Source organism: Eublepharis macularius, chromosome 18 (assembly GCF_028583425.1).
Source record: "Eublepharis macularius isolate TG4126 chromosome 18, MPM_Emac_v1.0, whole genome shotgun sequence".
Lineage (NCBI taxonomy): Eukaryota > Metazoa > Chordata > Lepidosauria > Squamata > Eublepharidae > Eublepharis > Eublepharis macularius.
In genome coordinates this window covers 457,479-483,097 of record NC_072807.1, presented here as the reverse complement: position 1 = coordinate 483,097, position 25,619 = coordinate 457,479, and the positions used below count along the sequence as shown (strand labels likewise).

General features: G+C 45.7%; 1 protein-coding gene across 1 annotated transcript in view; it reads left to right on the top strand.

Annotated features, from left to right (window-relative positions):
• Nucleotides 1-23,079, top strand: part of TRPV5 (transient receptor potential cation channel subfamily V member 5) — a 57,854-nt gene extending 34,775 nt beyond the window's left edge. Inside the window, exons 6-15 of the mRNA XM_055002598.1 lie at nucleotides 2,870-3,045; nucleotides 4,632-4,778; nucleotides 13,954-14,166; nucleotides 14,541-14,627; nucleotides 15,220-15,296; nucleotides 16,595-16,760; nucleotides 18,560-18,626; nucleotides 19,531-19,799; nucleotides 20,655-20,761; nucleotides 22,809-23,079. Of these exons, the coding sequence (XP_054858573.1) occupies nucleotides 2,870-3,045; nucleotides 4,632-4,778; nucleotides 13,954-14,166; nucleotides 14,541-14,627; nucleotides 15,220-15,296; nucleotides 16,595-16,760; nucleotides 18,560-18,626; nucleotides 19,531-19,799; nucleotides 20,655-20,761; nucleotides 22,809-23,079 (1,580 nt within the window). The remainder of the gene's footprint in view (nucleotides 1-2,869; nucleotides 3,046-4,631; nucleotides 4,779-13,953; nucleotides 14,167-14,540; nucleotides 14,628-15,219; nucleotides 15,297-16,594; nucleotides 16,761-18,559; nucleotides 18,627-19,530; nucleotides 19,800-20,654; nucleotides 20,762-22,808) is intronic.
• The last annotated feature ends 2,540 nt before the right edge of the window (nucleotides 23,080-25,619 follow it).

Sequence of the window (25,619 nt, the reverse complement as noted above, 5' to 3'; positions counted from 1 at the left end):
AACCCGGGGTCTTATAGACCCATATCCCTTTTAAACCAAGATTATAAAATCTTCACTATGGTTCTAACTAAAAGGATAAATTCATTCATTTCCCACTATATTCACCAGGACCAATCTGGTTTTATTCCATCTAGAGACCTGACTAACAATATTTACAAAACTCTAAACTTAATCTCATACTGCCAAACAAATAATATAGAGTCTGCTTTTATTTCTCTCGACATTGAAAAAGCTTTTGATTCCATTGAGATCCAATATCTTAAATCAGTGTTAAAACATATGTGTTTTGGTGATAAATTTCTAAGAATGATAGACACGATTTACTCACAAAATACAGCTCAAATTAAAATCAATGTTTTTTTTTCAAATAAAATTGCCATTCAGAGAGGTACGAGACAAGGTTGCCCACTTTCCCCCATTTTATTTATTTTGGCTATGGAACCCTTAGCAGAGACTGTTAGGAATGACACCCAAATACAAGGGATTACCACCAAAATTTACAACTTTAAATTAAGCCTTTTTGCTGATGACCTATTGCTCTATTTGGTAAATCCAATTAAATCGATTATTCCCCTACAGGAGACACTAACAAAATTCAGTAATATTTCAGGGTTAACAATTAACCAAATGATATCTCAATTGCTCCCGGTCTATATTTAAAAAGATTCAATTACCCATCTAAAAAAAATCTGTAATTATCGTTGGGTCTCTAAATACATAAAATATTTGGGCATTAATATCTCTACAGATTTGAAGCAACTGTTTAAATTAAATCATAATGCAGTTATAGAACAAATAAAATTGAACTTAGGCAAATGGAACAAATTAAATCTCTCTTGGTTTGAAAGGTATCATATAATTAAAACATTTATTCTGCCAAAACTTTTATTTCTTATGAGAGCAATTCCACTCAAGATCCCGCAGAAAACGATGAAAAATTGGCAAAGTTTGTTAAATAAATTTTTATGGAACTATAAAAAACAGAGAATTGCTTTTACCACACTCCGACTGAAATATGGGAAAGGGGGTTTTAATTACCCAGACCTTAACACATACCAAGTAGCTACCAGGTTATTGAATGTAGTCCAGATTTTACGAACCCCAACTTCTTTGAATTGGGTTACAACGATACATCCTAATTATGCACCTCTTGTAATACAGAATTTAATATGGAATGTTAAAAATGATCATTTATGCAACTTGATAAATAATCCTTTTTTAGTGGATATACTGAGCATATGGTCTCAATACAAAAAAAAGATTTTGCCAAAATTATCCCGGTTTTCATCCTTTTTAGGACAAACATGGTTTCCCCCAGGCCAATCTAATTCTTTTATGTCTTTCTGGCAACAACAGAATTTAACTCGTTTAATTGATATATCCACAAGTACAGGTTTTTTAGGTAAACAAGACTTAGAACATAAATTACAACAAAAAATGCAATGGTTTACTTATCTTCAACTTTCTCACATGATGTATCAAATTGGAATTAAACAAATCCTTAGTAACCCTATGACAGAATTTGAACAGCTCTTAAATCAAACAGATTGGACGCAAAAAGGTTTGATATCCAAACTTTATAATTTGCTTCTTAATACCTTTGAATTAAAACCTCAGAAATATCAGCTAGACTGGCAAACAGATTGTGGATCTGTAATTCCCCCAGACCAATGGGAAAAAATTTGGTCTTCTAATATAAGAGATTCTCGCATAATAAACAACAGAATTCAAGCTTATAAAATTATCCACAGATGTTATTTAACATCAAAGAGACTCTCATTATTTTCACAAACTCAGTCACCTTATTGTTGGAAAAGATGTAATTTGATAGGTTCTTTCGATCATTGCTGGTGGAATTGTCCCCTAGTTAAAAACTATTGGATAGAGATTTTAAAGAATATAAAAGAAATAACAGGTTATGAAATACCCTTTGATATTAAGCTATTTTTTCTAAATCAATGGGACAACATAGATATCCCAAGCATTAGGAAAGAATTAATTAATGACCTCCTAATGGCCGGAAAATCCCTTTTGGCAGCTAACTGGAAGTCCCCCAAGATCCCATCTATCGACAGTTGGTTTTCCAGAGTCAGGGATTATTATATCCAGGAGAAAGTTTATGATTCTATTTATATATCTCAGCATTTTCCAAAAGAAACTGATTTTATGACAAAATGGCTCCCTTTCTTTGACTGCTTATTAACCAATGATATATACCCTCCAAAGCACTTATTGTTTGTCTCATGGTGTTTCTGAGCAATATGTTGGGTTTCATACAAACTGTAAAGAACCTCCCTCTCTGCTTAGGTATATTGCAATTCTCTAAGCAAATTTTCTTTTTCCTTTGTTAATATTATATTTGAAAACTGGTAGTGTGTTATAAGCTGTCTGTTTTTTCTTGTATTATGGTTGACTTTAATATTGTGTAATTTGTTTTCCTGTTTACGCATTGTATGTTGTTTTTTTAAAGTTAATAAAAAGTTTATTTAAAAAAAAAAGAATATACAAAAGAAGAGAAGGCCATCTTCCATTTTTTGTTTTAATTTCCTGTTAAACTAACACACCAGAAAACAAAACCACCTCCAAAATAATGTTTATGTTCTTAGCATCGCTAATAAGAATTTGTTCCCTTTGCTAAAAATTGAAGTCCACTGATTTCATCTACAGAAGCTTCTAACAGGGCAGTCTTACACCAGAGTTACACCTTCAGAGTCTGTTTTGGGTTTAGAAGGTTATAAATCTTCTTAGGATTGCCCTGTAAATAAAGTTCTAGTAGATTTAAACAAACTCAGTCGGAACTATTAAACTGGCTGCAACATTTTTTCCTGCCTTTCGCTGTGGGTGATTTCTCCATTGGCTTCCTCCACAGGTAACACAGTTCTTCACATCTTGGTTCTTCAGCCCAACCGGACTTTTGCCTGTCAAATGTACAATCTGCTACTGTCCTTTGACAAACGAGAGGGAGGTCTGACGCCCTTGGACTTGATCCCAAACAACGAAGGCCTCACTCCATTTAAACTGGCTGGCATCGAGGGTAATTCTGTGGTAAGCGTGCAGTATGGCTGATCTCGTATGGGAGAGGGCATGGGGGAAAAATGATATTTTAGGCACACCTAAAATCTTGCTCTTACTTCTGTAAGTGGATTATTTTGTGCTCCCTGGCGCTCCCCCAGGTAAGCACGTGCCAGACTAACCCCATCATTTTATTTATTTATTTATTTCAGATATTACCTGCCTTTTCCCTCAGTGGCAGCTTATTTTCTCCTCACCACAACCACCCTGTGAGGAAGGTTAGGCTGAGTGGGTGTGGCTGGCCCAAGGTCACCAAGCAGGCTTCTGTGGCAGAGTCAGGGTTCGAACCTGGCTTATCCCAGGTCCTAGGTGGACACTCTTACTTCTGTATCACACCGGTATAATTTTTAAAGGGCAATTCAAACATGTTTTCCAGACAAACAGCTGTTTGTCATAATATAACGGCTAAGGTCTTGCATTAAATGTATCTTATCTCACATAAAAAGTTCTACTGCAGGGCCAGCCAGTAAGACTGCTGCCTTTTTCACTTTGGACAGCAGATCTTTGTGCCAGATTGCAAAGAGCTTCTGAATTTCCCTTCAGTTTCAGTTGTGGTGGGACATGTGGTTAGTGCGGGGTGGGGAGAGAGAGGGGAGTGTTTGAGAAACATGAGGCCAAAGTCCCTCTTACATACATGGAGTGAGGTGTGTACGTCTTTAGATCACAGCCATTAGCAAAACCCTGAAAGGAAGTTCAAACAAAGCTTCCCTGATTGCTGCAGGATACTATTCAGTGCTTGGCAGGTTGCTTAGTAAGTGGCTGAGAAAAGTGTGGGTCCCTTACAGACCTGGCAGTGTCTCAGTGGCCATAAAAGATCCTGTTTTAATACATGCACTTTTAAGACAGCTTGTTGCTCTGAACAACGCAGCATCTGTCAGTAAATAATAAAATAAATTCAGCAGATAGTATCCTCCTTGCATTCAGGCAGAAGAAAAGGTTGCATATACAGAGGAAAACATTATTTGGAGAGGGCATAGGTAGAGGAGCTGTGTTTATGTAATTAAAGTTCTATATAACATGCATGGCCTTTTCTTTTGGAATATTTTTTTCTGTGAAATGTGAATCTGCATTTTTGGATCTGAAAGCAGGTGGGACTTCTTGAGCAGATTCAGAACACCAGTGGAGACTTTGCAAAACCAGTACGTTCTAGTGGTACGCAGACTCCTCGAAACACTCATAATTCATCATAATCTATTCATAATCCAGCCAGATTAATTGACCGGATCTCTGCAAAACATCTGCATCCTTTTTGTATTACTTATGAATAGTTTGCAGGTCCAGTTATTTCAACCTTTATGAACAGGAGCCTAGAATGATTCCATGTACCTAACTCCCCCCCCCCCGCCCCTGGGCACGAGTAGGCCATTAGAAACGGTAGGTCCCTTTTGGAGCCTGGGCATTTTCACCTGGCTCCTGAGACAGAACCCAACAGAATGCTCTTCCTTTCATCTCCGGCATCTAAGCTGAGAACCTGGAATTTGATGCCACTGCTGTAAATTCTGGTGCTGGATATTATGCAGAGTTTGAGATGACTAGACCCTGTTCTCTCTCCTCCTCAGATGTTCCAGCACCTCTTGCAGAAGCGAAAGCACGTCCTGTGGGCTTTTGGGCCTGTTACAACCGTTCTCTATGACCTCACAGAAATTGACTCATGGGGTGAAGAGCAGCCTTTTCTTGAGCTCATTGTGTCCACTAAGAGAAGAGAGGTACTGTGGAGCTCGGATTCTTTTTTTTTCTTTTTGGCCTGTGTGGAAAAATAACCGTTGGTATTATTGACTGTCCTCCTTAACTGTATACATGATCCACACGGTCTCTGAGTCTCTTAGGTTGAGATTCCATACTGGAATGTGTGTCGTGATGGACTTCAGCCTTGTGGGGCAGAGTGAAGGATACTGGTACTGAAAAATCCGCAGACAGCCCCGGGGAAGGTTACGAGTGCGGCAGATCACGGCACGGCTGATGCAGCTAAGCAGATCGCCCTCTTCTCTGTTTTCCTCAGTGAAAATAACAAGAAGTTAGGCTGCACAGTTGTCATATTCCTGACCTGACTTCCCTGAGTGTTGTATGGTTCGATCCTTTTGTGTTGATGGAGGTATCTTTTCAGAAATGTAAATGTAACTTTAGAAAAGCCAGACAATTATTCTTGGCATGCAACCAAGATTCTTTGTTCAAAACAAAATAAAATGGCATGTGTGCCCAAATATATTTTGGTCTTTTAACATAATTTCTGATATCAGAGTTCAGAATGTTCTTCAAATGAAGAGTGTCCTTCCAAAAGGCCTCCGATTGCTTTGAGGCTCCTCAGGTAATTTCCGGACTTCAAGTGCTGCGCGTGATGCCCTTGGTTGCCCTGGGAAGAATCTCTGTATGGCAGCTCATGCCCTGTACCTAGTGGGCCACATCCTCCCCCAGGCTTTCAGTCCTAATTGGGAAGGGCAGGGCACTGTATTTGCTTTGCCAACTTTCTGAAAGCCAAATCCAATATTCGGAGAGATGGTGCCCTGGAACATGGAGGTTTCATTGTGCTTGCAGGGCCAACATTCATTTGATGGGCTGTCATTTAACTGAAATGAACCAATAAAGTTCTTTATGACAAAGTTGCCTATGGTAGAGCAGGGGGTGAAGGTTGGCAGTCTCAGTTTCAGTCCTTGGTGTTGTCAGTTAAAGATCTCAGACAGTAGATGACAGGAAATGTCTTTCTCTGCTGTAGAGCCCGTTCCAGTCGCAGTGGACTGTGCGGGATCAGCCAGTGATCTGAGCCAGTGCCCTGCATTTTTAAAGCAATCCGTTGCAGTGGGAACTTCAAAAGGGTAATGCGAGCAGCCGCTGTGAGGTCTGGGCATTTGTTTGGGTTGCGTTCATTCTTTCTTCTGCTGTTTACTTGCTTCATTTATACCCTGCCTTTCTCCTCAGCGAACCCGAAGTGGCTTGCGTCATTCTCTTCGCCTCTATTTTGTCCTCACAAAAACTTGGTGAAGCAGGTTAGGCTGAGCAGGTGTGACTGGCCTAAGGTCACCGCCTAGCAAGTTTCCATGGCAAGACGGGGATTTGAAACGGGGTCTCCCAAATCCTGTTCCAACACTCTAACCATGGCACGGTGCTGGGACTCGCTTTTCTGGTTCCAGTTCTGTCCCTACCCCCCACTGCAAACAGTAGCTACCCTTTGACTCCCAAATGTCTCACAAACTACTGAAGCCAAAGTTGCCACACACACACACACACACGCCCGACCCATCAAGCATTTCATACTGGAGGAAAAGAAGGTGGAACGGTGTGGGTGGGTACTTGGCTGTGGTTACTGATTTGATCTAGCAGTCGTCCTCTGCATATAAGTGAATAAAAGCAGCAGCTGTGCGATGGGTGAGCTGACCAGAGGCAGATCCTTACATTTGCCTCCAAAGCTTGAAAATGTGATCTGAGATTGCAAACCCAAAGAGAATGGCCGGTTCATTCTAAAGGTTTGGTTGCTGAATTATGTATAACTGCTGCTGGAGAATAATAAGATTTGGGGCAGTTTTTTTTAAAAAAAGACCCTCAACTGTCACTACCCTCCCAACACAAATGCCAACTCACAGCAGATCTTCGCAGACTGCCCCCCTTTCTCTGCCTGCTCAGAGTTCCATAATCTTCATAGTTACTGTTTTTCATCCTTGTAAAGAGAGCGAACTCTTTCACCTTCGGGTGATAAACGCAAAACATTTCTCATCTCCCAGCAAGACAAATGGGTTGCCTGTCGATGCCCTTGCTGACCCCACTGATTTTTGTTTATGTTCCTTGGCAGCCATCACGTTAAACCCTCTCACTTCTTTTTTATGTGGGAAATGCTGTCCCTGAAATAACATCCCTCCCTTCACAGATGGTTTTTCAGCAGCCGCAGCCATCAATATCTTTCGTTTATAGTTTTTACATATGACAATCTGATGTCATCATAGCCTATTTGTCTTGACCTCTTTGAACCATCATAAAACATATCAGAAAGAGACCCAGCTCTGCTTTTGAATTCACACCTGCTTTTTCCACTGTTCCTGGTTGGAGTCACGTTGGTGGAAGCTGTTGCTCCATCTCGGACCTCTGGTGGGTTGCGTCCACCATCTTCTTTTCCTTTTTTCTTTCCTCCCCTCTTTTTTTTGGGGGGGGCGCATATTTTCCACACGGATCCTCTGACACCACAGGCATATTTTAACAGTTTAAATGTTTTTGCTCTCATCAGTAGTTCATTGTCCAACTCCCCCTGCCCAGGATCAGAGCCTGGGACTGTGCCCCCTTCCGGATCAGTTTCCTTCAGCTCTGGGAGGGAAGGGTGGAGCCTCTCAGAGCAGCATCCTGGTTCCTCTCTGTCTGTGGGAGCAACTTTGCCCTTCCCCCTGGTTCTCCCCCCCCCCGCCAGCTTTTTAAGGATTCCCTGGGGGTGGATTATCCGTGGGCTCCTCCTCCTCCTCCTCCTCCTCCTCCTCGCCGTCCTCTTGGGCAGAGGCTACTTGCCTGGCAGGCCCTGCTGGGACCGTCAAGGCTCCTAACCCGCTTCCCAGGGCCTTCTGCTGGCCTGCCAGCTGCCCTTTACAGACCTGGGGCAAACTTTCCATTGGCTCCCTACCACCTGGCCCTCCTCCCTCCTGGGTGAGTCCTTCCCAGGGGTCCCCCCCATCACTGTGTGGCCCTGCCGTGGGCCTGTCAGCCCCCAGTGTTGCTGCAGCCCTCTCCCTGGGGCAGAACCTGGCCCCAGCATTCTGCTGCTGGCTCTGCCCTCGACGCTCCCCCTGCTGACATCCCAAGCAGGCACAGCCCTTTGCTCTCTGACTGCTCCCCCATCACACCAGTCAAGCCTGGCTTCCACTGCAGGGCCTCCTCTCCACTGGGGGAGCTGTTGGCTGCAGATCCTCCTGCCTGAGACTTCAGTGAGTGCGGGGACACGAGGCGGGCATGGCCTCCCAGACAGCCATGTGTTCTCATGCCACAGAGGACACTGTCATTCTGATGAGAGTGCACACTCGGCTCTAGGGTTTTGTTTTTTTTTTAATTTGGGGATTTTACTGGAAAGTCATTGGGGTCATATCGACCCCTCTTGATTCGAGTGAATGAGAAAAAGCGCTGCACATTCAAGGTATTGGGGTGGTCTAAAGGACCCCGTGAAGAGAGAGCGCTCACGTAACAGCACAGGTGTTGCTTCTTGTTGATGTAGTTATCAAGAGGGTTTTTGCAGGTTTTTAAATTCATACATACACAAGGGTTTTAATTGAAGGGAAAGGCTGTTAGGGCCCCATATTAGGAACTTGGGAGACCACATGGATGTTAATACTGAATGTTAATTCTTTGTGCAGCTTCATCTTATACAGCAAATTGTAGTCATTGTCAAATTCATCTCCTTTTTAAAAAATTGTTTTAGAATCTGTTTCATTCCAACACCTGATTAAAATGCTTTTAAAAAGCATAGATAGTGGGGGGAAAGAGGAGAAGAGGTGAAAAAGTAAAGAAAAATAAAAAGGTACAGGGAGACAGTTTTTAAAACATTGAAATGCAGAATTTGTGTTGCAGGTTGTAATGGAAGGCAGGTCCTGCATTTGAAAAGACTGACGAGTGTTGCTGTAGACCACGAGTCTCCAGCAGGGTGCTCCAGGTATTTCCTGGCCTCTCCACTGGCTTCTTCCCCAAAACAAAGAGCCAGTCCTAGCATTCCTCCGCCTCCTGGGAGCAAGAGGGGTTACAGAAGAACCCACGAGGATTCTTTGGATCTCGAGGGAGCATCCATTTGGAAACAGCTGCCTCCACCATAAGAGAACGCCTGGCTTGGACCTTCCAGGCACATTGTGATGGCCTCCCAACAGCAGCCATTTTGTGACTGCCTCCCCTGTTCCATAGCAGCTGTTTTGTTTGGTGCCCACTACCCATCCTTCACATTCAAAAACGGGCCACAAGCTCAACAAGGTTGGGGGCTCTAATGCAGAGGGTAATAAAACTGACTGGCAGTATATTCAGAACTGATGAAAGGCAATGCTGCTTTACCAGACACAATAATTAATGCTAAAGCTGTCACAGAGCAGATTATGCCAGAAACTCAGATTCTGAACACAGCAGCAGATAAATTGATGGGGGAAAGGTTGGTCAGTGGCTACAGCCACAGTATCGAAATGGAACCTGCATGCTCACCAGGCACTGGGTCTCTGAATACCTGGTGGGTGGGTGATGAGACCACACTAAACACTGCTGCGTTGCTCCAGGCTGCACTTAGAACTGGTTTTTCATGGACCAGAATTAGCACTCAAGACACATGTACCTGACGAGGGCAGAAGGTGATTTCAAAGGAGGCCTCTTAAATACATCTCTGCCTTGAGTTATTGATATCAATTGGAACACAGTTCCAACTGGGTCCTATATTGATTCATTGTTGTAATATTATTGCATTGTCTGGAGCTAATGTGTAATAACTAAGGTTGACCACAGAAGAAGGCCAGATGGCCAAAACGTGTTTGGACGTAAGGTTCTTGTTTGAGAATTCTGTATGATTTTAATCTGAGTTGAGGCTATATTTGGGCCTGCAATTGGTTTTATATTATTTTGTAATAAATACATGCATTTTTTGAGATGGATATATATTTATGTCTAATATTCAGTAATTTCAATATTGAGCATTTCAATTTGGAATCCTTCAACCATCCAGATTCTTAATTCATTTGGGGGGGATTAAGTTTTGTCCCCCCCCCCTTTTTGCCTTTTTCTGACACTAGAGGAGGCACATTGCCTCCATGACCTTGAATGTCCCAGCTGCTGATCATACTGTATTTTTGCTCTGTGATTGTCCTCGCTGTTGATTATCTGGTATTCACTTGCAATATGCAATCCACCAGTGAGAAAGGCAGACTATAAATAAACAACAACAACAATAGTGACCATCTTGTGGAAACTGCCAGTCTCTCGTTGACCACTGAGAGCAATCAGATGCTGTGCTCAAAGGAGCCTCGTTCTGATCCAGGAGGGCTCCTCCTGTGGTCTCAGTGAAAGCCGGCAGGTGAAACGTGAACCTTTAACTCCTCAGCCCTTCCTCCAAGCCACTGCACTGCATTTCCCAAATGTAGTGAGAGAAAAAACAGTAAAATACCATTTCAAAGCATACCATGCCACCTTCCCTCCCATCCTGAAAGTGTTTAGAAGTGGAAATGTCACTAGAGTTTACCATTACAGCTAACTGGCCAGCCAACTACAACAAATTTGTGATCCTGCTTCAGACTGTAGTTTGCATTCTTCCTGGTTGAGCAGGAAAGCGCACACTTGAGTTCAAACCAATTTGCGCTAAAAAGCAATTAAGAAAGAAGAGGAAGCTGGCGCGCATAAACCGGGGAGCTGCATCCTGCCAGCTTTTCCACTGGTAGAAGAAGGGATGGGAGGTGCTTTTCCCCTCAAAAGAGAAGTTGACCTGCACTGAGAAAAGCCATCTGAGGTGGGGGCTACAGTGAGGAGGAAGTAAGGGGGACTGGTAGAGGCTGGGTGGAAGTTTGGGAATTACTGGCATTTCCACCGAAGCAATGGCTGGACTTCTTCCAATGAGGCACTTTATCCACAGTTCTTGTAGAATTCTGCATTTTTGGCCACTTGACATATGAAACTGTCTTATATTGAGTTAGACCACTGAGGCCAAAATACCTACTCTGACTAAGAGAGGACTCTCCGAGGTCTCAGGCAGAGAGAGGTTTTTCCAGGCATCTGACACCCGGTAGCTGGAGATGCCAGATGCTAGACATAGTCCCATGCTGAACTGGGGACTATATGCATGTAAAGGATTGAGTTCTGCCACTTTGCCCTGACCACGCTACCCATCAGCCCGTTACTGTTTTAAACCTCATATGACAATTTCTGGGTTGTATTTACCTTTGCATTTTAAAATCACAATAAAAAGCTTGTATAATATGCAGACTCTTTGCCCTGTGAGCAAACTGGCACTTCCCAAATGGTTTGCTCTTCTCCTTATTTATAATTCCTTGTGACTTCTACTTACTAGTGGCATGTATCCAACCAGCCACTGACCTCATAGAGCAGGACTTTAGCACTTTCTCGTCACACAAAAAAAACCTGAAATGATGTCCGTATGGATCAGCAGACCTTCAGGAACAGTATCAGGGAAGAGTGGAGGGGATGTCAGCAATGGGAGAGGAAATTTGGCAGACATTGCCACCCTCCTTGCCTCTTTTTCCTGAAGTCTTCAGAACTGTGTGTCTGGACCTATGCTCATGTGTTTTTCACATAGCAATGTGGTCTATAGTAAACATTCCTTAGCTTGCTCCTCTACTTGTTTCATTACTGTCAATTCTGAATCTGTTTTTGCCTTTTCTGCCGTTCTATCCTAAGCAGAGTTGCATGCTCCAAACCCATTGATTTAGAAGGATGTGTCTGCTTGGGATGGCCCTGTTGATCACTACTTTCCTCTAATAGGAACTTAAACATACTGGAGTGAAAGATATTAGGGCTTCCCAAGGGGAGGAAAATCCAAATTTCTTACCCTGTGGTAGAAATGTAATAAATTAAATATCTGACAGTTTACTGGCCTATAATGGCAACCAAATCTAAAGCGTGAATTAACCACCTTGCTGTATCTGATGATAGGGCCAGCTGTGACTTAGGTCCTTAATTCACTTCCGTCTCTCCTCAAAACCCAGACATTGGCTTATATCTGACCATTCTGCTCTGCCGAGATTGAAGCCTTCCTCCTGCCCAAGAAGTTTTCCTGTGCTGGAAGGGCCTCTTCAGTCAAAGAAAGGCACATTAGACCAGAAGAAGGCTTCAATAATAATAATAACAACAACAACAACAACATTCGATTTATATACCGCTCTTCAGGACAACTTAGAGTGGTTTACAAAGTATGTCATTATTATCCCCACAACAAAACACCCTGTGAGGTGGGTGGGGGCGGAGAGAGCTCTGAGAGAGCTGTGACTAGCCCAAGGTCACCCAGCTGGCTTCAAGTGGAGGAGTGGGGAATCAGACCTGGCTCTCCAGATTAGAATCCCACGCTCTTAACCACTACACCAAACTCTTTAGGTGTAGTGGTTAATTCGTCTACAAATTAGGTAGACGAAGCCACCATTTTCCCCCAGACATCTCTGTGCCTTTTTAAAGGTTTTAGCTGGAGTTTTCTGTGCGGAAAAGGCAAATCCAGTTGTGAATTATTGTAATACTGCCATATTGAAGTCTGTGTGGATGCAGCTAGGTGCACAAATCACAAAGTTTCGTGCATGTGAGAACTTTCTCTGATGAATGTCTTCCGCTTTTTACCCAGTGGTAACTTTCCATAGTGTGTGTATGGCATCATCTGGAAATTCGTGGTGAGGAGGAGACTGGAGTGGCTTCCTCACATTTTCTTTCCGTAGCGGAGAGAAGGTCATGTGATCCGCATGGCCCGGGCAGATCTTATTGGGGATCACCCTCTCACGGTGATACATACTAACCGCAGTGAACAGTCCTCTCTGTCTTCCCCTTCACTGTTTACACCCCTACTATATGTGGGGTGGGGGGGACATTCCTGTTGCCACTTGTATTGCGAAATGCACGTTTCTGGAAGCGGACTGTGAAGTACTTATTCCTTAGATTTGCATTCTACCTATTTCTGAAGCACTCAGGGAGGCTTCCATACATCAAAAATCTAGCATAAAACTCAGTAAAGAAACAGATGTTGTTCACATGATGTCTCTAGGGGTGCATGCTTTTATCTGGTTGGATTCGACCAGCGTATGCCTTTGCTCTTCCTCAGTTCCTCTCCTCTGTGCAGCCCTGTGTGTCACAGAGCTTTTTGTCCACTTGGATCCCCTAATCCCCAGGACAGCCTTCCAAAGATCAACAGGGAGCCCTCCTGCCTCATCTACCAGTGGAAAAGCTGGCACAACCCAACGCTTTACTCCCAGACGACCATTGTAGCACTCCCCCAAATTCTCTATGACTGTAAATGGGAAGGAAGGAAAGGGTCTGCGTCTTTTGTGTTGGATTTGCAAAATCATTGTGAAAGGCAAAGGCTACCTTTACTTTCTCTGAGGGACCTGTCGGAAGTTAAACAAGGATCTAGTCTTTTCCATTTTCACCCCAGCTTCTGACGTGTAGAGGACGTGGGAGAGGAGCAGGGCTTTGTTTTGCTCTCTCTGGGACTTTGGAAAAGGCAAAGTGCCATTTTCTGGGCATGGGGAAAAGGGGAAAGTCAAGAGAGACTGCTGATCATCAGGCATTTCTGACTGTGCCTTTTGAGAGGTGGCAAACTGCAAACCATCCGGCCTTTGCTTGGAAGAGTGTTTCTCGGCTGCATAGTACAAAGGTTAGTCCCGCACCTGAGAAACGAGCCCAGCACTGGGTGGAAAGAAAATGTGGTTCTGCGTCTCCACGTCTTGAAGCGGCTGCATTGAAGCGCAATCCAGCCACTAGTTCCACCCCCAAACTGCTGTGGCAGAGTGGTCGCAGGGGGGTCAAGTGCTGTTGCACACTTAATCCACATTTCAGCTGGTTGTGCCAAAGCTTTCATGGAACAGGTGATGTCTGAAGAACTCCAAGAGAAGTGCCACCAGGTGAGAGTTCAGTTTCAGACATGAAGGAGGAGAGAGGGAGAAATTGTGGGGCAGCATAGACACGACAAGCCCACGGGTTGCACATGCTGCAAGCACATGTTTGTGAGAGAAAAACAGTCCCTTGGATCGATGCTTTTGAAAGGCTTTGGTGCATTTCCTCCCCAGATTTTCTCCTGCTTGAGACAAAGAAAGCTTTGGGGGGAACTCTTTTGGGTAATATGTGTTCGTCACATCCTCCCTGCAAAAGCCTATAATGCAGAAGGAAGGGCATCCCTTAGCACCGGCTCTGAATTGATTGACTCTCTCTCTCTCTCTCTCTCTCTCTCTCTCTCTCTCCTTGCAGGCCCGCCATATCTTAGACATGACCCCAGTGAAAGAGCTTGTGAGCCTGAAGTGGAACAACTACGGCCGCCCTTATTTCTGTTTCCTGGGGTTGTTTTACATCCTCTACATGATCTGCTTTACCCTCTGCTGCTCTTACAGACCTCTGAAAGACCGTCCAGGCAACCAGACTGATGAGCGGGACAGCACCCTCTTGATCCAGAAAACGTTGCAGGTGTGCGAAGTTACAAGCCTCTGAGTGAACCCGTAGATGCTGCAAAATGAGCAGAGAATGAAGGGGTGGAGCACAAACTACATTTGGGGCACCGCATGACATCATGCAATGGAAAAACGTGCCTAAAACGGGAAATGGGACATCCAAATAATGGTTTTACCCTCTTATCTGTGTGAACTAGCCTGAGATATTTCCATGTATTTGTTTAAAACATTTATATGCCCTTCTTTCTGCTGCCCACCTTAGAACCTCAGGGTTGGCGTGTGAAGAGCTTGAGATGCCTGGGGAGGCTTGTGCTGACTTTCCTAGATCTGTTCCCCCCTCCCCCTCTTCCTGTTTGCTTAGGAGTGAGAGATTGTTTCCCCTGTTTTTAGGAATCGTATGTGACCTATGAGGATCAGCTCAGGCTGGTGGGCGAGCTGATCACGGTGATAGGAGCCCTGGCTATTTTGCTGCTTGAGGTAAGGAGGCCTGATAAAGCTGTAGAAATAAACCTTCTTTCATTTAAGTTGATGCCACTCTGGAAGGTCCGTCTGCCCTTTGAGACAGCACCGAACAAACCTGCTTTTTAAGGTAAGGCCTAGACTGCAAGACTTCAAGGCAGTCTGCGTTCCCTAAAGCCATCTAATGAGATGGTGTGAGGTGAGATTCGAACCCACAGCTTCCCAGATCACCACAGCCTCAGCTGCCTGCTTCCATATACGCGGACTGCATCCTTCCCAGTTTCCCCTTTTTGTATGCCTAGTCTGCTTTAAACCCCTAAGATACTTAAAAACATGTTTCAAAGCTTGCTCTAGCACGACTCCCTCCGTGTCATATCCCGGGGTTCCCACACACACAGTTACGCCTTGCGGCATTGCTGGTTTCAGCACAGAATGGGGAATTTCTGTCTCTCTCAGTATCGCTATTCTGCAATATTATTATTTTTCTAATAAGCATGAAATACCGTTGTGTCCTAACCGTCTTCCCGGTGAGCTGGCAGGGGCCGTGGGCGGAGGAGATGGGAAAGGGGCAGATCCGCACGGCGGCTTCTGAGGGATGTTTTCCTCTTAGATTCCAGATATTCTAAGAGTTGGAGTCGCAAAGTATTTTGGGCAGACTATTCTGGGTGGACCATTCCACATCATCATGTAAGTCTCCATCCTGAAAACCTTCTTGCCCTGGAGCTCTTTCTTTACAGTTCTCTATTGGGAAGCAAATTGGGGGAGGGGTCCTCCATGTGCAAAACACTCAAGGGAAGCCCCCCCCCCAATTCAGAAAGGCTAGCAGAAAGAAGAAAAATTGGGGGGCAGGAGAGGGGGAAGAGACCTCAACAGATGTGAAGAAATAAGTTATTTGAAATGAACCCAGTGTGCTTCGGGTGTAAGTAGATGGGGCCCTTTGGCTTCTGCCAGAGCAAGGGGTTGATGAGCACCCTTTTCCTTTTTCTCTGAAGGCCAATTCACACATGACAAAATCCTTGAGCTCTCCAAGGATCTTGTCAACAGGTATGCTGTTGGAGTTCCAGGCTCAGAATTTAATTCTCGGGGGCATGCAGACTAGATTTGGATTGAGACTGTAGCACGTGGGGAGAGTAGATTTAAAACTTTCGACGCCATTTTCCCAACATACAGTAGCCGCCCAAGGGCTGCTCTTTGTTCTGTTGGGAAAACCTGTGTGTAGCTGATCAGTACATGCAAGTTTCCAGGGTGGATCAAATGGTGGCATTTCAGGTCAAGAGAAGAGGACTGGGGGTGGGGTTAAGCCCCCTCTCCCAGTGCGCCGTGGTTCCAATCCAAATTGGGCCCCCATATGCCTGAAAATTAAGTTTCAAGTTTGGAACTCCTAGTCTGGAGGACATGTTGGGGACATGTGGCTCCTTCTCTGAACTGGAGGAGTAACAGAACCTGGTCAGCTTCCCTTTTCCTCCCACTTAGATGTGACTCTCTAGTCACATCCTTTTCCTGGGTTCCTCATCTTACACGGAGTAGATCCTTGATCTTGGCAGTTGTTTGGATCTGCCATAGACAGACTCTGCCACTCCGTCTCTGGCCAGGCCACAGAGGAGGTGCCTTCCACAGCAAGGCTGCTCCTTCCACCACTGACTCCCCTTGCAAGCCCCCCAAGCTTTCTCCCCTACCCCATCTGCGCCAACATCTGACCTCCTCAGCAGTTTGGGACAAGAGAAATGTTCCCTGAAGCCACGTAACTACCTTCAGGACCACTTCTGTTTGCCCCATTCTTTCAGATAACGGGGCCTCTTGCCCTGTCGGCTGGACAGAAAGAGATTCCCAAATCTCGCTGAGATTTTTCACGCATCTTACTGTATTGGCGGGGAGGGGCGATGCTTTCACAGAGACAGTCTGCTGTGGGTGCCAGAGTGTCAGCAGCGGGACTGTGCATGAAAGGAGGAGTGACCGTGGCTGAATGCACACTGCTTCTGTTACAGCATCACATATGCGTGTATGATCCTGGTGACGATGGTGATGCGCCTCACAAGCATGGATGGGGAGGTGGTTCCCATGTCCTTCGCACTGGTGCTGGGTTGGTGCAACGTCATGTATTTTGCACGTGGGTTTCAGATGCTGGGCCCCTTCACCATCATGATACAGAAGGTAAGAAACACCTTGTAGGCCTGTTAGAATTACAGGTACGTGAATTCAGACAGCACCGTGAGAAAGAACGTCTTATCTAAACGTCCTTCTTAGAAGTATTTCTAAATTTGTGTCAAAAGATCTTGGCTGTGGCAGGAGGGACTCAAAAAAGGCTTGCTTATGGCCTTGAATGCCAACATTTGCATTTGTGGAATTAAATATCTAGTAACATATCATAAGAAATGTCTTGCCGAATCCGACCAAATGTCTGACTCAGCATTCTCTGTCCACCACTGGCCAGCCAGATGTGTCTCTAGCAGGCCACCAGCAGGGGCAGTGAGGAAGGGGGCCCTCGCCTGCAGTTCATTCACAGCATTTGGAATTCAGGAGGAGACGCGCCCCCCCCCCGGCATTCATCTGTCCACTCGCCCCCCAGCATTCATCTGTCCACTCGCCTGCCATCGTGAATGGCCTCTGGTGGACCTCTCCGCCATGAATTTGGCTAAGGCCTTTCTCAAGCCGCCTGAGGGCACTGCTTGGTCGCAGCATTTTTTGGCAAGATGCTCCATAAACAAACTTTACATTATTTGTAGAAGTGCTTCCTTTTGTCTGACCGGGTCCCGCTAGCACTCATCTTTGCTTGGTAATTCTAAGACCCCTGTCACATTTCCATTTTAACATGGTTCTTACTCATTGCTGCCCCGACTTTGTGTGAAGCGATGTGGGGGCAGCAGTTTCAAACCGCATTTACAACCATGTCTGAATAGCTGTGGCCATTTCAAACAGTGCTGTTTTTTTCTGGTGTGGGAAGTGGCTATCCTCTCTCCCCTGGGTCTCCAGGGTTTTTACATGTTTTAAAGAAATGTACATTAAAAATAATACATTGTTGTGACGCAAATTCTCTGAATTCCCAACTTTCTTTTTGCAGAAAAGTAAGTCTCTAGCCCCTTCCCTTGAAGCAATATTAGAACAACGGCATATTTCCACAATTTGAGGGGGTAGAGATTTACTTTTTAAAAATGAAACCTGGGAATTTAGAGAGCCAGCTAAACTTATCATTGCAATGTTATAACTCTATATATATGTTTAAAAAGCACTGGAAATGGGCAGGAAAATTAAAAAGGTGGCACTGACAGAAGCGCTACAGACATTTCAAACAGTACTGTGCAGTAAATGGGAAGTGCGTTGAAAATGTGAGAATGGAGGAAACTGCTTTTTAAAAAATCTGCTCAACCCCCGCATTGCAAATGGTAAAAAAGATCCACTAGCAACTGGCAGCCAAACCAGTTGTGTCTGCAGTGGCGCAAAATCCACTCGCAGCCAAAACAGTTTGCAAAGGCTACGCAAAAAGGGCTCAAGTTCTGGCACCAAACAAGTTCCTCCTCTCTAGACCATGGCAGCCCCAAATAAGTAGTGTCTATGATCCTTTTTTTAAAAAAAGTGACCGAAGTGATAAGATAGTCTTGTAGAACTCGCTTTGACATTTCAGTGAAATGCGCACCTTGATGTCAAGTCAAGGAACTTTGGTTTTAGGGAAGAGGTCAGGCTGGAGAAAGAAGTACATTGCACGTTATAGCTTCAGGAGCTGACAGCAGTCTTTCAGCCATCAGTTAAGCCTTGATCTTAAACTACTTGACTCCATCATCTCATGGAAGATGACAAGACTGTTTTGGAATTTGCAGTTTGGGTGTAGTTGAATTTCTGCAACCTACTTAGCCCACCTTTTGATAACATTAAACATCCAGAGTTTTTAGGACAGAGAATATTCTACTTGTGGAAAAATTGTATGCCATGACATCTCCTTTCTGTCTTCTTCCCAGATGATATTTGGAGATCTTATACGCTTTTGTGGGCTTATGGCGGTTGTAATACTTGGCTTTGCATCAGGTGAGGGAGAAACTAATGAATGCATTTTTGAGGGTCGTTTTGAGCATCTTGGCTTTCTAGGAATTTATGGCATCATGGTGGGAAGAGCATGGGAAGAATTTAGCATGAAATCCTGGAGTGTTAACCTAGAGCTGGTTCTTTCGATCTTGTTGAGCCTATGGGTGCTTAAGACATTTTGGGGAAGGGGTATGGGTGCTGGGGGAAAGATTGGCATGTCATAGGTGGGCTGCCATGGGGTCCTGAGGCGAGTCATAAAATGTATGGAGACTGCAAGTTAAGCATCTGCCCGCGATGGCGGTAGCCATCTCATAATGAGTGTTCTCTGAGGATACAAAAGAACTACCTTCTGGGTTCTTCAAAAGCGCATCCTGCTCCAGTGAGATGGAGGAAAGCCAGGATTGGATCTTTGCTTGGGGGAAGAAGCAAACAGATGTCAGGAAACCCATCAGCAGATACCACTTCACCTATGGGAGCATCACACTGGGGGTCACTGACCTAGAGATTTCTAGGCAATATTGGAACCTGAGGGGGACAGCAAGCTCAGAATCTAGGGCAAATAGTGGACTTGGTTCCCAGGTCGAGGGACTGAAGAAGGGATAGTTAGACTCAGAAGATGGGGCTGGACGTGTGGGAGGCAATGCATTTAGGGAAATAGAAATGGGGGAGGTATAGAATTGAGAAAAGAAGGCCGGAGGAGAAGAACTTCACCTTGGTACTACTGGCATGGAGCCAGGAGACAAGGGAGCTGGCAGTCTCTGTGCAGGGAAACAAGACGCAGGGGGAGGGTGTGCCCCCAAGTTCTGAGGCAGGAGAAGCAGCCGCAGATGCTCGTCTCAGGCAGCCCTTCGCCCTGGCCGTTTTCTGTTGCTGACCCATCCTCCTGTTTCCCTTGTCGTGCTGCCAGCCTTTTACATCATCTTCCAGACAGAAGACCCCAATGCCCTGGGGCAGTTCTACAGCTTCCCGATGTCTCTCTTCACCACCTTTGAGCTGTTCCTCACCATCATTGATGGACCCGCCAACTACGAGGTGGACCTGCCCTTCATGTACAGCGTGGTCTACTTTGCTTTTGCCATCATCGCTGCTTTGCTCATGCTCAACCTGCTGATTGCCATGATGGGCGACACCCACTGGCGCGTGGCCAATGAGCGGGATGAGCTTTGGCGTGCTCAGGTAAGAAGACGTAGGCCACAGACGTCTATGGTTTGAGAATGAGGAAAGTTTCAGGTGGCATGGGGAATATTACCAAAGCTATCTACGCCTTCTTAGGAGGTGATGCAAATTCACACCCATTTCAAGTCTGCTTAGTAATTCTGGCTTCTGACCCAGAAACTGTAAAGTGGAATTAGACAGACAGAGTTGCCACCTTTGGTGAGAACTAGAATATTTCTTCCCATCTTTCTTTCCTCTGCAAGAATTGGTTGCCAGAACAAGGGCTTCAAGCAATGCGAGCAGCTCCTACTTCCCCTCAGATGAAACCCCGGTGACAAGAAGTCATTTTCCGTTTTACAGATTATGCATTGTGTGAACCTTTGTTTTGTTTATTTGAATTCTGAGTTTGATCTGATCCATTGATCTGCTTGTGCAAGGACTGTGCACCTTTCCAGCTTTCCCCTCTCTCCCCAACGGTCCCAATGCCTGCAGAGTGTCAAGAAACATGAATTCCTGGTCCATAAAATATTACAAGTTCAGATAAATTATTCAGCTCTCCATTGCTGATGCAACGGGTAGGCTTGGACTTTGATCACATGTTCAGCCACGATCTTCACCAGATAACGTTGTCCAAATCACTCTCAGGTTGTGCAGATAAAGTAGGCAGGTCATCTTGGACACTGCCTGGTAATCCCTGCAGGATGCTAATATTGTATTTAAATTTCCATGTCAGTAACATTAACCAATCCAGGTTAATTAAATAGAATCATAAATTAAAAACAAACATCTTTCTGTTTGGTACATGAACATAAACCTGTTGAGTTTGTTAGCGTGATTTATCTGGAGGATTTTTCCAATCCTTTGTTTTCAACACAGGTTGTTGCCACTACAGTTATGCTTGAGCGGAAGCTCCCACGATGCCTCTGGCCTCGCTCTGGTATCTGTGGACGAGATTATGGGCTAGGAGACAGGTGGTACCTCAGGTGAGACTCTTTTGTCAGGAACAGGGGTGGGTCTCAAGCCTTGTTGAACTTCTGGGCACTTTTAGAATTTCGAAAACAAGAGGTGGGCACTACAACAAAATGGCTGCCGTGGGGGCCAGATCTAATCACAAAATGATTAAAATGTCTTGTCTCTTTAACAAAGGCTTAACTTGGAAATAAGAAGTTGTAGCTTTCCATGGCGTGGATGTAAATCACATTACCTGGTATTTGTTGCAGATTAATCTAGTATTAAAGGGCCCAGTTTAAAAACTGGCAACTGTTGTTGGGCGGTTGCACAAAGCCTTAGGCTAGGAGGTTCCGTGCTGCTCCTGGTCCCGCGCTGGAGGCAGTGGTTTTTGAATTAGTGCTTCCTGCAGACAAAACCTTCTGCCCTCCCTACTCCAATGAGGTGGAGGAAAGCTAGGATTGGCTCATTGCTTTGGGTAAGAAACAAGTGAGCCACAGGTAACACATCAGCAGGCACCACACTGGGGATGAATAGTCTAGAACAGGGATCCCAACCTTTTTGAGCCCATGGACAACTTTGGAATTCTAACGCAGGGTGGTGGGCACAACAACAAAATGGCTGCCATGGGGTGGGGGCAGAGTCGACACCAAATGGCTGCTGCAGGAGGCTGAGCCACGCACACGTGCATGCGTAGAGAGAGAGGAAGTCCAAGCACAGGGTCAAAGAGGGGTAGTTTTTTTAAAAAATGCACTGGGAAAGAGGAGTGAAAGAGAGACTAATCCCAGCATCGTGGTGACAGCTGCCCCTTGGACATTTTCAAAAATTTGCACAGCCAATCGGAACTCCAACTGCTAACAGGATGTTCTGCTGGGCAAAAGCCCCGTCTAGCCCCACCCACTTTCTAAAAACACTTGGTGAGCTCCAGGAAAGGTGTTGCTGGGTGCTGTGTTGCCCATGGGTGCCACATTGGGAACCCCTTGCGTAGCAGTATGCTTGAAAGATTGTGCAAAAATTGCAACTTGTTAGGAAGTTTCCAAGGACCATGAGTCAGGGCCAGGCGGGGGCATGGGTTGCCATACCCAAATCTGCACTTGAAACCTGGCAGCCAAAGACTGCAGCCTGGAATACAGAAGGTGCATATTGGGGACTAGGCAGAGGCAGAAGGTAGGGTTGCCAGGTCTCCTGGGCTCACCAGCAGGAGGGGGTGCTGTCACTCCCCTTACCTTCCTCCCTCACACTCCCGAGCCCTGAGTTATGAGATCCCTTCTGGAAGTGAAGTCATTGCACTGCCCGTAATAGTGCTCTTCTGCTTTGCACATGGCCAGTTCTTTGAGAATTGGCCTCTTTGGGGCCAAAATCAGCCCCAAGCCAAGTGCAGGAGCACTCCTGCTGCCAGTGTGATGATGCAACTCCTGGAAGTGATGTCATGCCGCCCGGGAGCATCACACCACGCCTGTGCCTGAGGTGCCTGCCAGTGGCGAGCCCTCCTCACCAGGCAGCTTGTAGCCTCCTGCTGGTCACTGGCAGGCCAGCGGACAAACCACCAGGAGGTTGTCTGCCCCCAGCGGGCACCTTGGCTCTCTAAGCAGAGGGCCAAACTCCCAGTATCAGAAAGGAGCCTGTCCAGGCCCGAGGCCTACGATTCCTGCCCGTCTCAAGGGCCAGTGTTCCACACACCTCCTTCTCTTCCGCACCTGGAGAGAATTCCAAATCCGAAAGTCATACAGAATCTGGCAGCTTGTGACACTAGCCATGTCCTAGCCTCACACCAAGCAAGACCTTGTGCGCCACAGTAATTGATAATTTATTTTTTATTTATTTCAAATTTTATTTATTTCAAATAATAAGAGTCTTTTAATTTTAGCCGGAAAGCCTGAGACCAGACACGAGAGTCCCCCAGTGGCCGTCGAAAAGAAAACCTGCCTGCTTGCTCTGGGGCTGGAACCTGAACCTGTTCCCGGCGCAGGCACCCAGCCCCTGAGCCGAGCCAGGCCCGGCCCGGCCCGGCCCTGCCGAGCAGAAGCGTATAAATGCAGGCAGAGCAAGGCACAGGGGCCTCATTCTTTCCCATCCCTGCAGGGTGGAAGAGCGCCTGGATGGCAACAAGCAGAAGATGTTCCGCTATGCAAAGGCTTTTCAGAACCATGACAAGGAAGATCTCGACAAGTTGTCGGTGAAGCTGCAGCCAGAAGAGGGTTTTCTATTCAAGCCGGAACCATCTCCCTCCGTCTCACGTAGTACATCTCAAAGTAGCTCCCACCGTGGTTGGCACATCCTGCGGAACAGTACCTTCAGCCACCTCCGTGGAGAAGTCAACCCTGCCATGGAAGAAGTCATCTACCACGTCTGACATGTCTCTTGCCTGACTTGCTGCCTCAGGGGGGCTTTGTGATGGGGCATGATTCCCCCGGGAGCGGGCGGGTTCTTGTGGGGATGGTACCGAGTTCCACGGCGGCTGTGCTCTTTGTGGGTAGCCCTCATCCCTGGGTGGCTGCTCCTCCTCAAACAGGGTTGCTCCTAGTCTTCTGGAGCAAGTGAGTGGAAACGCGCTGAGGTTTTGATTTTCGTTTTGGTTAGGGTGGTGCACCTCCTTTCCAGGTGAAGCGGTTCTGAGGAGAGCAGTGGAGTCTGTCGAGATCAAAGAAATCCTCACGGCAACTCAGCAGTGACCTGCTCAGTAGTTCCCATCCCAACCTGTCCTTGGGCAACATTCCACAGAGACCTCTTTCTGCTTTCTGAAGAGCCGACTCCATGGAAATTTTAGGTCTGACATGAAAAAAACCTTTAAACTCAGGGAACTCGCCAAAGCTGAGAAGGGGCAGCAGCCACGCAGCCTGTCAACAGACAGCATTCCAGAGACTCTGGAAGAGAACAGACCTCTGCAGACAGAGCGGGTTATGCTTCTTCTTTTTTTTAACTGAGAACAAATGCACTTTACACTCCGAATGTGAGTGTGGTTCTTAGGCCAGTTAGACATTTTCTAGGACTCCGTTGTGACTCATTCCCTTTTTAGGTGATAGACCAACCAAAGCTGCTTTTCTTCAGCAGAACTTAACTCAGGGTTTGGGGTTTATTTGGTTTTTTTGGGGGGGGTTGCTGTGGAGAACAAAAGACATTTATGAACTCATTAACTCAACAGCCAATTGTTAGCGTGTCTCTACCCCCTTGGATTGGGGCCTGTTTTGCTCATCTGATCAATTCTTGCCATTTCCTGCACAGGTTGTCAGATTTTGCTTGAAACAGATTTGGGGGCTCTTAGATCAATCAAACGTGGGGAAAGTTGAGGGAAGCCAAAAGAAAGTTCTCAAGAAGACCAGCCAGTGTTCTTCAGGATGGTTTCACACATCCTGATATGGCCTCCAAACGTTGCTTAAAGCAAAATCCAAGATGGAGTTCTTGTTCAAGAACATCTACAGAATGTTAAGGAAAGTTAAATCTGGCAACATTTTTCAGGATATTTTTTGCACATTCCTCCTTCTAAGTCTGAGTCCAGCGATGGCTTTCTCTGCGTCTGGAGGTCAGGCCGTCTTTTTCAGCAGTTACAAGCAGAGTGGGGCCAAGGCTTCTGCAGCCTCCTTCAAGCTTTATTGTCACTTTGAACTTCGCTGCCTAAGAGAAAATGACAGGCCCTTCGTTATTTAAAAGAAACAGTGATTTAAGATTGTTGCCTCTCCAACATTGGAACTCAGTGGAAAGTTACTGGCTTAATTCTCCTTTAGCAAGAACACTGAGAGTTTATCTAGCCAAAGGAAACATGCTTGATTTTTTAAAAAAAGATACCTTTATTGCTTACCCCAAATCATTTAATGAAGAACACTGAGAGTTATCAGTATCCCTATTATGATCACTCCTGTCATGGCATTTGTACGAATTTTGGCTCCAAAAGGGGCTTTTGGGTGTGTGGTGTTGTGTATTGTGTGGGGGGGGTGCTTTTAGAAACCTGTTCCAGAACGCGTTTCATCCATGTTTTCTCTCAGTAGTTTTCCAGCTGTTTTTCCCAGAATTGTTTAGCTCCTTGGTGGTTTATTAAGGGTTCCTCAAAGAGAAGATCAGTAATGGTGAGAGGGTCTCCCTGAAAGTCAGAATTGCCCACCACTTCTAATCTTTCCCCTCTGGAACATGCAGCTGGAGTATGTTTTAGGGATATTCTCAGCTCACATTGGAAAATAATAGCCTGGGTGAGTGGCCCAAATAAGCTGAATATGCATTCTAAATAGAGGTGGGCAGGGTTCGGAAAATGGATCTAAATTTAACACGGTCTGGCCCAGTTTGTTGTTCACAAACACACGGTTCATGGGACTCACCTTTTTCACGAACGTTGGGCCGGTCCATGAGTCCAGACATCCTGGCTTCGATCTATCAATTCCCTAAGCAACAGAGGGGGCGTCTGCAGACCTTCTGCAGTCCTTAAGAACTTGCTAGGCAGCTCTGCCAGAGAGCTCCCATTCTGCCCTGTGCAAGCAAGGAGGAAGAATTAATTCCCTAAGCAACAGAGGGATGGACATTCTGCAGCCATGGGAACACCAATCTTAGCCCTCAAAACCTTGATAGACAGCTCTGCCTGCCAACCAGAGAGCTCCCATTCAGCTCTATGAGAGCAAGAAGCAATAATTTATCCCCTAGGCCAACGGCTGGGAAGGTGTCTGTGTGGTGAGTGAGGGGGCTCTTCCCCCACCCTTTCCTGTTTGATTTTGCTTCATTGCAACTTTTTGGTGCTGCAAGCCAATGCAAGTCAATTGGCATTTGCGACTCCAGTATCTACTGGATGTTTTCTGGGAGCAGCCACTTTGGGGGTCCTGTAACTTGGACCTCCAAGATGCAGTCTTGGCCAAACTTGGAGGGTGGCTGGAGGAGAGGCTGCTGAAGCCTCACGGTGCGTTTGGCATCTCT